Here is a 13,640-nt window from a genome sequence, read left to right as displayed (position 1 = left end):
GTACTTGTTTGATATGCACAGTTTGTGATTTCATGGGTATATTCTTTATGCTTAAACACATGACAGAATAAAGGAATGCCATTAGTAATAATAACTGAAAAATGAACAATTATTAATCTGGCCTCTATTAATTCAGTTTCTACTATTTTATTTAGTGATACTATAAACACCTCAAAAGTTTTTTTGTTTACCCATACTTTTTAATACTTTTCTGTCTTGCAAAATATTTCATTATTTGGCCTGTAGAGGTTTTGTCTCTGTTCAGCAAAACATTTTTATCTCAGGCCAGAAAAATGTCTGGAAATAACTCAGAGGAAAGACAGTCACCAGATCTTACTACAGCACTGTCATTTCTATTTGCTTTCTGAAGTAGACTGCAGGGCTGTGTGAAATGAAATGAAACATGTTTCAAATAAGTCACTTGAAAACTTAATGGTGTAGATGTGAGAAGAAAACCTCTACCTCAGATGCCTAACACTTGCAATGTACTTGGGATTTATTCCTTCACTTTTCTTGCAAGACAGAATAACAGGACATTCATACCTGCAACATCAAATTCTATTTCCAAAGTGACCTTGTTGGTGATAGAGGAGTCTCTGAGCAGTTGATTGGCCTCATCAAATGTGCTGTCTTCTGTTGGGATACCATTTATTGACACTATTCTGTCTCCAATTTGCAGCACCCCACACCTTGGTACAAAACGATACAAAACAACCATCAGACGTACATGTTACCAGAACCAGCAGAATCACAGAATCACGGAATCATTTAGGTTGGGAAAATGCTTTAAGATCACTGAGCCCTACCATTAACCCAGCACTGAAAAGTCTACCCTTTCTGTGTGGAATTGCCATATTTACATGTCTTTTGTAAGTTTCCTAATATCCAATCTAAATCTCCCCTGGCACAACTTAAGGCCATTTCCTCTTGTCCTGTTGCATGTTACCTAGGAGAAGAGACCTATCCCCACCTGGCTACATCCTGTTTTCAGATAGTTGTGGGGAGCTATAAGGTTCCCCTCGAGCCTCCTTTCCTCCAGATTAAACATCCCCAGCTGCTCAGCTGCTCCTTGTTAGAGCTGTTCTCCAGCCCCTTCACCAGCTCCACTGCCCTTCCCTGGACACACTCTGGCACCTCAATGTCTTTCATACAAAGGGGCCCAGAAGCGAACACAGGACTTGAGGTGCAGCCTCACCGGTGCCGAGCACAGGGACACGATCACTGCCCTGGTCTGGCTGGCCACACAGTTTCTGATATAAGCCATCTGATCAAAAACATTCAGCCAGACCTGAGGGATAATTGTGGCAGATCAACAATCTGCCCAGGCACAGAAGCTGATGCTCCTCTGCACCATGACACTCTCAAGCACTCCCAGTATGGGTTGTGCCCTCTAGGTGCTGGGGAGGGGTCTTCATGCTTCCACCCCATCCTTGGACATCATCTGTGCCTCTAACTCTGGGCTGCAGGTGAAATGGCAGCTGGTGCTTGTCTGTGCAACTGCTATCATTCTCATAACATGATTAAATACATATATAAGCATAAAAATGTAATTAAAAAAATTATTAAGTCAAAATTCTGGAATTCCCTAAGATATCTTAAAACTGAACAGAGATGGATATAACTTTCCCCCCATGCATGCTCAATGATCAGTATTTTGACTTCATGGATTTTTCTGATTTATTTTTTATTTGTTTCACATGAATATAGCTTCCAGTTCTCCTTCTGGAGGACTCTGTGTGGTCAGTACACGGGTGCTTGTCATTCTTTCATAGCTGATCAAGTGCCTGAAACACCACTGTCAGAAGAGAAAGTGTATTACTTGCCCCACTCCATTGAGCAAGGCCCTGCAATTCATCATAAACTGAAAGAAAGCAAAAAGCCCAAAGCACCCGAGGAACGCCCACCAGATGTATTTAGCAGTCAATTAAAGAGCCTCACCTTTCCGCCGGACTGTCAGCCTCAATATAGGAAATGAGAGGTGGAGAAGACAAGGTCTCGGTAGCGAACACACTACCCTGGAGCTGTATCCCAAACCCTACTATGGGGTCAGCTGTCAGCACTACTTCTGTGGTTTCTGTGTGCACGACCTGCCCAGCCAAACCAACAGTGCTAGAGGCTAAAGACACTATAAAACAGAGCAGACCAGGAGGAAAGACATTCATACACAGCATAGGTTCCATTGCTTTTTGAGAAAATTGATCTTAACAATAAATCTAGTCAATGAAATGTCTCTTTTAAAGTCAATTTAGGCTAAAGTTTATAAATTATGTATAAACAGTTATGACATATAAGCTAATAGAAAACATCTGGTTGTATGCTGGAATGCAATAAGATAGTTCTTTTTCTGAGTAAAATAAATGTGTTTGATATCCCCACTCCAAAATCTCAGGACAACCCTGAATTCTGTTTGCAATAGGTTTGAGGCATGGATAAGCAGAACTTTAACAGCAGCTAAGGCAATTGGAGGCGCAAGCCCAGCTGTTATTCAGGCAGATTCCTCTTTTGAACCTCTCACAGCAATTATTGTTAGCAACAAACCACATGGACCAGGCTTGCTTGCAAGAAGTAAGAATGCCTTCTTCTTGTACATGTTTACTATAAGTCAGCAATTTGTTAGGCTTACTGGGTAATGTAAGGAAGCTGAACAAACCACTGTTGTGGCAATCAGTGTATCTCAAGGGATTGTGAGAAAAGAAGTTCTGTGGGGTCTCTCAAAGCCACTGGGAGACCTTTAATGAGAATCTCAGGCAGCTACTTCTGTTCTCCTGCTTTACTCACACTTTTTCTGAAAGGCTGCAGTAGTGAACAAATCAAGACAAAAACAGCACTGAGATTCAGCACAATTACCTATGAAAGGATGAGACTGCACTTTTGCTTCCTTGATCTCTGTCCAAATGTCTATTATATTATTATTTGAATTTCCCCAGTGACAAAATAGTGCCTCTCATTATGTCATACACAGAAGGCTGGAGTTTTTGAATTCCTGTTCAGTAATGATAATCCCTCCAATGCCAAGGATTTGGAATGGTTTTGTGCTATCAATCTGTGTCATTACCTCTCCACCTCTAATTTCCTTCAAAATCCTTTTCTGCCTGCAGCAGCTGCTAAGAATTAGGTAAAAATTTGTGGTTTATTTGAGGAATTGTTTACCTGTGCATTTTTATTTCTCTTGGATTCAGGAAAAATTTTTCACATTATAGATAATATTATCACAACTGTACAAAGATGTCAGAGGTTATATAAGTATTTTCTCACACTATGGGACTGCAAGCATCAGACTTGTGCTCTGTATCAGTTAGTATAAGTCTGATTGATGTGTCACAGTTGGCAATGACAGTTCCTTGCAAAATTTTCACTTGCTAAAAGACTCACAAGTTTCTATCACTCAAAAACCGTCTTTTCCAAATTACTGTGAATTCTTCCTCACATCTTGTTTCAAGTTTCCTTTGTAAGAATTGTGCATTATTGCAGATACTCAGTAGCTTCCTTCTTACTGTTTCTTTTATCTACATTCAGCCAGATATGCTTATACACAAATGCAAATACTAAAAATCTGTTCTCAGAAACTTCCATCAGCTTTAGCATTTACTGCATGTAAGAAATAGGTTTCTCCAGCCCTTGCTGCTGCAAAGGTTAAAATATAACAAAGCCAAATAAATTAATATAATACCTAAGACACCTTCTAGAAACATCTTAATTTAGGGCATCCAGTCTCAGAAAAGTTCCATTTTCCCTTTCTTAAAGGTCATATAACAATTACTTGTTAACTTCATCTTTATTTCCCATCACTTATGTCTCTATTCCTCCCATGCAGCAGGTATCTAGCTGACCCTGTAACCTTCTTACTCTTTTTATAACTTCTTATCAGGAACCTAAATGTCTCATAAAATTTATTTCAACTTTCAGGGCAGTAAAATTTTAATTCAAATTGGGAAATTAAGTCACTATCTGTGGGATTTAAAATTCACTCTGATAAACATTTTGATGATGTTGACACTTAAGTATGACAATTAGGAACTTCTTCCACTCCGAAAGAAAATCAAAGAAAAACAGAAACACAAAAAGAAACCCAGAGATGAAAATATCCTTTCCTAACCATGTAACAATACCTATTTCCTACGACTCTGTAAAATGTCACAGGTACCCAAACCCATGACTTAGAGCATGCTGGGGGTTTGTAACTCAAGAGTAACTGTAGCAAGAAACACTGACATTTTTTGGCTCCTTGATGGATTATAATTTTTACAGGCCAGGAAGCACTGCTGTTGATTTAAAAAAGGGACATGGATGTGTTTGCAGTTCCAGTGAACACTGGTTGCTATTGCTAGGAGTACGTTCCAGCATACTTGAATAGTTCTCACCTAACTCTTAGCAACATTCCTGGGGAATGGATTGCTATATGCTCTGCAGTTATGTAAATAATGATCTTGAATTTGAAGGTTATGTATTTGTTACTTTTGTGCCTGCAGTTATAAGAGAAGCAGAACAAGACATGTTTCAAGGTGCATATATGGGTTATTATGCCTCCAGTCTCCCACTCTGGCCCCCCAAAAAAGTTTGCAATTCCTCCTGATAGCTGTTGAGAAAACAGCACCCGTGCATGTCTAAACCCCTTTCCAATTTCTAACAGATATACAACCCTAGTAAAGTAAATTGGCATAAATTACGTCTTGCTTCCAACTACTAATAGGGACCTATTACAAAATATTCAAGATTTAAACTTTTATGAAATAATAATCTAAGTGTTTCCACGACAAATCCCACACCTTAAACAAAGAAACAAAAGCAGAGGAAGAATAAAAACTGAAAACAAGTGGCATAAATAAAGCTTGTGGCAGCAGGGCATGCCCTCAATTTTTACAGCCACATATTTAGAATGGTCTGCATAACTAATGCAATGATTGTTAAAACAGGACCATAAAAGTCTTGTAACCCCTCGTGCCATCACACTTCATCGTCATGAATTACGCCATGATCACATTATGTTGTGCAAGTATTCTTAAATAATTGACAATGTAAACTTTATAGCATCCTACATATTTTTGTTCCCAAGTGACATTCTAAAAGATTTATTAAAATTTGCCTTAATAAAACTCTCAAATGATCCAACTGGATTAAAGAAAAAGAATCCCACTAAAATTAAGACTGTGCCACTCTTTTTTCCATGAAAAGCACAGCAGTCAATCTAGCTGGTTCTCATCAGTCTCCCACAAAGGGAGAGGTTTTCCAAGTCTTGCTGATGGATAGTGGAAAGGTACAGGACATTCTCTACCCTGGTGTGTTGCAGGATATTCAGAGCAGTGTGGGTCTCTTAAGTTGGCTGTTAGTGCTGTCACAAGTATGGGTCTTAGTCTACAGACTGAGTAAGGAACTCTGCACGGGCTAATAAGCAACCTCACAAAAAGAGCAAACGAGTCTGGCTGGCCAGCCAATTCCTCCAAAGCCAGTTCTGGTTCAGGATTGTTGATGTAGTCACTTGTTGTAATGAGGCACTGACCACACAGTGACAGAGTGAGTTTCACGTATTTTGAAATGTTCTATATCAAGACTTCACAATATGAATGTGTAATAAACTGCTGCACAACTAAGCCTTGTCCTAACTTCTCCTATCTAGAGATTTGTTTACTCATAGCAGCTTGTCATCCCCAGGGCCTTCTGACTTGAAGAATCTTTTAGGTGGGCTGCAGTGCTTATGTGACTGTCCCACTTAAATGCCACATCCTTGGCTTTCTTTTGAGTCTTTGCAAGATAACATGGACAAGGCCTCCTTGGAGGAAAACTATCTGGAAAATTTACCAACACAAGTTACAGCTGTGTCCAAGATCCATAACAGGATTAGCTTTGAGGATTTCATCCTTTGTTAAATAGTTTTAACATAGCACAATTGATGAACTATTTTTTTGCATTGATTTTACTATTCAAATCAATTACTACTAATATAACATTACTACTGTTTCTCATGTGCAGAGGAGAACATGTAAGAGCTGGACCTCTACTGATACCACAGCACGACAGACACAGTATCCCCCTGGGACCCAAAAGAATGCATTAGAAGCTAGCATGTCAACAGATGAGCTGTGAAAAATGGCTGATTGGATTAAAAATAAAAAATGCACTTACAGGCAAATGTTATGAAAAATATGAGCTTTTCAGAAGAAATAAGGAACAAGCAAGCAACAAAAACTGCAAGAAAGCAAAACCTCAGTTCCTCTCTAATGTATTCTCACAATTCCGTAGTGACTGGCCTTAGAAGCTGCTGGTTTGCTCTGGTTTCAGTATGACCATGGGGAATCTTTAAAACACAGCGGCAGCGCTGTAGCGTGCAGCAGCTCAGTTCTTCCAGAGTGGACTTCTGAGCATTGTTACCTAGAGCAAATAAATGATTTACAGAGCAGCTCTCACCTCCCTGCTCTGGAGGAACTGAGCTGCTGTGGATCACACACAGATGGACAAGCCAAAAGAGAAGTGGCACTCACATGGAGCCTGGGAAAACGTGCACTGACACAGCCACACTCCTGCCAGCACATTGAATGCTTAGCAATATGCAAAGTGGAACAGCCTGAATAGATCCACTCTGGCTTGGGAAATGACTGACTCCTAGGCAATCCATGCTTAGAATCCCAGAGAGAGGTCAAATGAGGCTGTTTAGTCTTCACTGTAATTTGTTGCTCTCCCTCACCAAAACAACTCTACAGGTCATGGAGCAGATGTAAACATTAGAACTGCCTAGGAGGTGCTGTGGCAAACTCTGCCTTCCCTAATGTGACAATTGGTTGAGCTTACCAGCAGCCTGTTTTTGACTATTCAGCTATGAATTCTATTCCCTAATGGACACTGGAAGAGTTGAAAAAGGAATTTGAAAACCACTTCAGTAACGGTATAGGAAACTCTTCCAGCACTGTCTGAAGAAAACATTCTTTTATAAATTTCAGATGAGATAGTTATGCTGCATAGCATCTACGCATCTCATTTTAAAAATATAATAAAATATTTTTACCCTTATGTTTCCCTACATCTACCAGAAAGTCTCTCTTTTGTCTAGAATATATGTATATTAATTAAGGTACTGTGCGACTTTTTTTCTGCATCTTCCCCCTCCTCCACCCATTCATTCACTGCACATTTTTGAGCAAAAGCTGTTACCACCTACAGGAGCTTTTGAAGTCCTTCTTTTTCATCCTCCGCCTCATCATTGTCCCCCGTGGGCTGGTGGAGTAGAGGCTGCGAGGTAAGGTCCCCATGTTCAGGGAACTCAGGCTGTATGCACTCATGGAGGTAGGAGAGAAGGATGAAGACACCAGAGCTGCTGTAAGAAATCAAACACTTGGCATACAGCATTCAGTCTTCACAGAAGAGTGCGGCACATGCCTGTAACTCATCAATGAATCAAACATTGTATGTATAGGCTGTGTATGATGCACAGGAATGGTTTGTGCATTTCCAGTAATAAAAACATTAAACCACACAGGTGATCCTAGGAAAAAGTAAAGCCAGCATTTCATGACAACACCTGCTGGAAGCTAACAAAGATAATGTAGACACAAAAGGCATATTCATAGTATACCATTTACTTCAAGCAAAGCATTAAAAATCTTTAGTTTTTAATTTTTAAAAAAGCATAAAAAAAATTTCAACACACATTCCCAAACTAATGCATATCAATATATCTAGATACACTGATTTTAGAAATGCCTTTTTGTAGTAGGTAATTTCTGACAAAGGTTTGTAAGAAATGTTTTGCGTTCAGTAATCATGCTTTATATACACTTCTCCAATCCAATGGTGTACTCATACATAGAAGAAGAGCTGTTTCATTCAGAATTTTCAAGCCTTTTCCTGTCTACAAAGGCTGCTTTTTTAAAGAGAGGAAAACGTGTAAAATGTCAGAAATAACCTTGGCATGGCTATGAAAAAGCGTAGCATCCGTAAAACTGAAAAGGTTTTAGAGCCTGAAATGGGAAAAGTATGAGTGAAAGGGGAAGGGAGGGAGGGAGGAGGAGGAAGAAGAAGAGGAGAAGAAGAGGAGAAGAGTATGTCAGCAGGAAAAGTGTGGAACATTACGAAGGCTTTTTTGAGGAGGCGCTTTCTGGAATTTCAAGGCTGGCATCCTGCAATGGTCAGGGTGGTAGGTGTTATAATGGTGGTAGGTGAGGAGGCTGCTGTGGCTGTTGGCACACGAATCCCAGGTAAGTTGCCTGTTGCTTCTTTCAACCTTCACTGCCCGCATGAAGGGATGATGGAAAATCAGAAAACAAAAGGACCAGAGAAGAGGTAAAAGTAACTGAATTGCACAAACAAATAAAACAAAACAAAACCCAACACAAACCAGAAGTGAAAGAAAGAAAATAAATTGAAAATAAAATAAAACAAAATAAAATAATAAAAAAACTGGTCCTGCCTTCTTGTCAGGGGGTTCTAACTTGAGGAGCAGAAATAATATTTTTTCTCAGAAAAAATGCTTCTAATTAAGTTTTTTTTCTTTTTTGTATTTGCTTTAAAAATTATGATTACTGACTCAACTTTTAATCTCCCTCTGGCTTAGGGGCTAGGACTGCAAACTTTCTCAGAAAATACTAAGGTACTACATATGACCACTAACTGAAGGTTAAAAACTCTCTACTTGCACTCATCTCTTTTAAAAAGACCAACCAGATACTTTACATGGCACTGCCTAGAACGGAAATGCTTCCTTGCCATTTCAATTTACTGTATTGACATTTTAATTTTGCCACAATCTATTGCTGGCATTATGCTATTCTGTGCAGTAAATGACTTCCCAATGCCAGCAGCAGGAAAACTGTATCCTGAAACCTGGTTAATAAAGAAAAGAGGTCTTATTGATTAGCTGGATGTGCAATTTTATGTTTTTTCCTTCATGTTTTTGGTTGTATTTTTTAAAACTTGATCTTAAAAACTTTAAAATGATCCTTCACTGGATGAAATGTGAGACCATATTTGATTATTTAATTGTGGGTTCTACATATGTGGAATCTGGGATGTACCAAAAGTGAAGACCCATATTTACCAAGAGAATGGGAAGCATTTCAGTTGTCACATCTGAAAGGAAAGGGACTGAAGTCTCCCTTGGTTAAATACAGTACATTCATCATTAAATTCAGCATGTCTGTATCCTTGCTTAACTATAAAAGCACAGTTCAAACAGGGAAGTATTCACTGAATTTTTTGTCTTAAAAGACCAAGGGATTCACCAACAGAATCATGGAATGGTTTGGGTTTGGAGGGACCTTAAAAACCATCTTGTTTGAACCCTTCTGCCATGGGAAGAGACACCTTTCATTAGACCAGGTGGCTCAGGGCCCCATCCAACCTGGCCTTCAACACTTCCAGGGATGAGACAGCCACAACTTCTCTGGGCAACCTGTGCCAGTGCCTCACCACCCTCACAGTGAAGAATTTCTTCCTAATATCTAATCCAAACCTGTTTCTAAATCTGTTTCTACAAAACTGAGTTTGCTGTCTTTGTCTCATGAGCTGTATTACCTGCTACCTATGGCTGCAGACTTGTCTGTCCCCATGCTGGCCTTTAACAGGAACCCAAAACCTTGAGCATTTAGGTTGGACCTACGCCTTGTGTTTGTAATGAGACAATAAAAGAGGGGAAAAGGGCAGCCACCACAGCAAGTCCTGTGCCCTGGCAGAAGGAAAGCTGTCTTTTGGTTTCACTTTGTATTACATGAGCACTGATCTGCTAATTGCCTGACTGTACAACACCTTCTGACTCAAAAGTGATGCTTATCTCTACAGGTAGATCTATGGAGTGCACACCAGAGAAAGGATAGGGAAAGGGGAGAACAGGGGCTGAATCAAAAGAATTATTTTTTTTGCCCCAATATCAGATATCAAAAGTAAGGGGGGGTGCAATGTCAGCACCAGGCTGGGTCTGCACCCCTGGGGTTCCTCACCCAGTGGCACCACCACCCTCAGGGACTTTGGAAAATCTCATGTTAGCCAGGAACATCAGAAACATCAGAAGCAGCCTGATAGGGCCTTATGTGTCTTAGAGACTTAGTGTGTCTTCTCAGAGGAAACCATCTCCTCAATTACGTGCACAGACAGAGAGATTTCTTAACTTTAACTATGGTGAAAAAATTAACATCTGATAAGAACAATGTGGCCAGGTGGATTTTCATTATTTTCAAGCTGCTGTGAGCCTTGTTTAATTAAAAAGACTGCTTCCAGCAGGAAATTATCTGGTAGTCCTTGAGACTTTTTCTTAATGCTTAATGTTTTATTTTTATGCCGAGAGTAGAGATAAAAATGTCCTACAAAGTGGGAAAGTACACAAATTCAGTTTGCTCAGCTTGTAGAAGGATAGTCCCAATTCAACAGAAGTTCTGTAAAAGAAAATCCTTTTGTGTGTAACCACAGTAATTTAGTGGTAATTTCAACTATTCCAGTACAGGGTTGTGTAGAGTAAACATAAAACTAATGGGGCAGCAAGAGAAATGAATGTCAGTAGCACAGTATAAAGGAAAAAAAAACATGTAAAAAATCCTATCTATTATAGAACTCTTTGCTTTATTTTAGGGCTAAAATTTCAGTTTATTTTATATACTGACTTTCCTGCCCATTTTAAATTCCTAACATATTCCCCCAAGACCAATAACTGAGCTCAGCTGATACAGCCCTAATGACTCAGCTTATTCCAGACATGTCAAGGGAAATTTTCACTCTCTGCAGCCTCTAGATCATACCACACTTGATGAAAGATGTTTCTAAGAGGGTACTTGCTTCTATAAAGCTTGTTATATCTTGAATTGGTCATGATATTGTGGTAGCATCACCTGGTGAGGGGCTGGAAAGGGCTGTAAACATCCTAGTTATTCTGCCTTACTGAAGAAAGCAACTTTATTACTTTAGGGATACTTTTCCCCAAAATATGCTTTTGTATATCATCTTTTGCAGATCATCTTGATATGATTTTGTAACAGACAGTTCTTAACTCTGGCACAGCAAGAGCATTGCTTTTTCTAAGCATCTACACAGGTTACTAGAACGTTAACAGCATCAATCTGTTATAAATGTTGGTTAACATATCAACTGCTTCAAGTAAAACAATCAGCTACACAAATCACTAGCCCCAGCATTTGTCTTCAAAAAGTCTTTATTAAAATACTTTAACCATCCAGAAATTAATTGCATGACATCTTTGCTTCAAAAAAAAAACCAAAACAAAACAAAGATTTGTTTGCAATGTAGTGTCATAACTGAAAGGAATCGTAAATTTGGTCTCCATCTCGTTCTGCTTGTGCAGTACCACCCTCTCTGCTCCTTGTAGCTCTAACCAGCTTAGGTAGAAAAGGGGAAGAGCTGAGTAAAGGGAAAACATGTAATTGCAAAGGTTACTTTTTGTTCACCCTGGTCTAGGAGAAACTAATGTCTCCTCTGTCACTAGTTCAGTATTTCCCACTCTGAGAAAATGTCCAGAACAACACTTAATCAAGGGACAACCTGGATGTTGCATGGATGGCCCAAAGCATTTACCATCACTGGACATTTTGAGACCTCAGAAATCTTGTCTTGGTCTAAAAAAGGCAGAAGTACAGTACCACAGGCTCAGAAAAATGTTACCACTGATTCATGCTGCAACACATGTACTTATTCTCTGGGCATTTGATAACGCTTGTTACTGTCTTGATGTCTATCAACGTGTGCTATTTTAGACTGAATTAATGGATTACTGTGAATTAGTCACTTTCTCACTATTAGTTAGAAGACAAGGCAAGCAGCCTCCATCTTCAAAAGACGTTTTATATATATTTGATTTGAGAATGCAAAGTCATTCTATTCAAGCATGTTCAAGCATGTTGGTATGAATTAAGTATTGCAGTGAAAAGGTTCCCAATCTAGGGAACTGTTTCCAAACAGTTTTCATGAGCACTGACAGTGAACCCATGAAGCAATCTCAGAAACACTTTAAAAGATGACAGCAATAAACAATGCCATTAACAAGAGAAAATACAGGAGGGGTTTACGTATTTTAGGGGAGAACAGGTGTTATTAATGAAGTGACCATAACCATCAAGTTAATATGCTGAAAATAAGTTGGCTGTGGTACTACTTCCCCCCTCTAAATTTAAGAAACAATGTAGAGATTAATTTATCGACGTAACTCATAGCACCCCCAACAACTGCAACAGCAGAATCAACAGGTGTCTTTATGTACATTTGCAAGTTTTGTTAGCAAAACATCTCCCTCTCTGGCCATAGGAATCTCAGAGGGTTCATTAAGACCGAGAAAACACAGAGCTGCTCAGAAACTGCAGAAGCATAAGCTGGGGAGCTGAAACAACATTTACAGACATAACTGCAGCGATAGCTTTGGCCACTCAGCATGGGCGGGCAAAGTAAAAGAAAGAAAGAGAAAGAGGTGTTTGGTGTTAGAGATCCTCTTACCGTGCTCTGGGCCTTTCAGTGCTAGCCGTGTCTGGTGGTGGGGAAGGATCTCCAGTTTGACATTATCCGCTGCATTAGCCAAAAACTGCGTTGCTTCCGCCAGTGTACAGTACTCCATGCTGGTGCCATCAATGGACAGAATATGGTCTCCTACATGTAATGCACCACATCTATATAAAAGGGGAAAAACTTGGTATGATCAGGTATGCTCTCTGCTTGCACAATGAGTTCTTCTGCCTTCAAACTGGTCATGACAATTATGAACGTGTTCTTTTTTTTCAAGAGACATTTGTGTTTTGTAGGCACTGTCACTGGTCAGACTTTATCTCTATTAGTACAAACCTTAAAAACAATTCAGTTAATACAGTATATGCCAAGACATCACTCACAGAACTGCAATGGGATAGCTGACTCTAAAAATATGTGTGAATGGCAGCAGGATAAAATGAGGAGAGCTTAAGGAGACTCGAATAACTTGGTCACATATCCCTCACACAAGCACCCAGTTCATCCTTTTTTGAGTTATAGTTCAAACATTTATTAGTACAAAAGCTGTAAATGATGATGAAATTATGCAGTAGTCAAACAAATAATGAAACCAGGGCTAGCATGGTGACTCTAGGAGTGGGGTGGGGAGGGGGCTATCTGCTAAATCTTGCTGCACTCGAGACTGGCTACTGGATGAGTTGAGAAATGCAAACACAGCAGTCAGCATCCCGACGTACCAGTCAAGTGGACAGCTCCTTTAATTGGTTACCCCCTGCGAAATGGGAGAAAACAGAGGGAGAAAATTAAAGCATCCTGCACCATTGAACTGGAGAACACCCCTGGATCAATGGCCGTCACTCTCAAAGTTTCTACTGTAGGGAAAAGCCCACAGAGGAGCTGTAGACTCACTGCTACAAGTGGGTGCTACCAAAAGCACCATTGCCAAAGAGGAGTTACAAGGTAGGGTGACTGGGGACATGCAGGAGGAATTTGCTGCTGAAACGTAATATTTAAAAAAAAAATTTAGATAGAGACATGAATATAGAAATATACTGTATATGTATAAACACACACATACGCACACACACACACACACCCCAGCAAAGATCCCACAACTCTGTTCCAGAGGTTCAGACCACTGGAGAAAAATATCTAGCTATAATTTTAATGGTTGAAATGGTTTTATTTAAAGGTTTAAATAAAGTGGAAATATTACAGCAAAACAATTTAGAAAT

At 39.5% G+C, this 13,640-nt stretch overlaps 1 protein-coding gene across 1 annotated transcript in view; it reads right to left on the bottom strand.

The window, feature by feature from the left end:
• Positions 1 to 13,640, bottom strand: part of LOC131573284 (glutamate receptor-interacting protein 1-like) — a 217,369-nt gene that overhangs the window by 33,198 nt on the left and 170,531 nt on the right. Inside the window, exons 9-13 of the mRNA XM_058827083.1 lie at positions 12,418 to 12,587; positions 8,062 to 8,217; positions 7,151 to 7,306; positions 1,939 to 2,125; positions 544 to 689 (exon numbers count right to left, since the gene is read on the bottom strand). Of these exons, the coding sequence (XP_058683066.1) occupies positions 544 to 689; positions 1,939 to 2,125; positions 7,151 to 7,306; positions 8,062 to 8,217; positions 12,418 to 12,587 (815 nt within the window). The remainder of the gene's footprint in view (positions 1 to 543; positions 690 to 1,938; positions 2,126 to 7,150; positions 7,307 to 8,061; positions 8,218 to 12,417; positions 12,588 to 13,640) is intronic.

This window comes from Poecile atricapillus, chromosome Z, assembly GCF_030490865.1.
Source record: "Poecile atricapillus isolate bPoeAtr1 chromosome Z, bPoeAtr1.hap1, whole genome shotgun sequence".
Taxonomy (NCBI): Eukaryota; Metazoa; Chordata; class Aves; order Passeriformes; family Paridae; genus Poecile; species Poecile atricapillus.
Note: the sequence above shows the minus strand (reverse complement) of the source record. Positions and strands in the feature narration are given on the sequence as shown.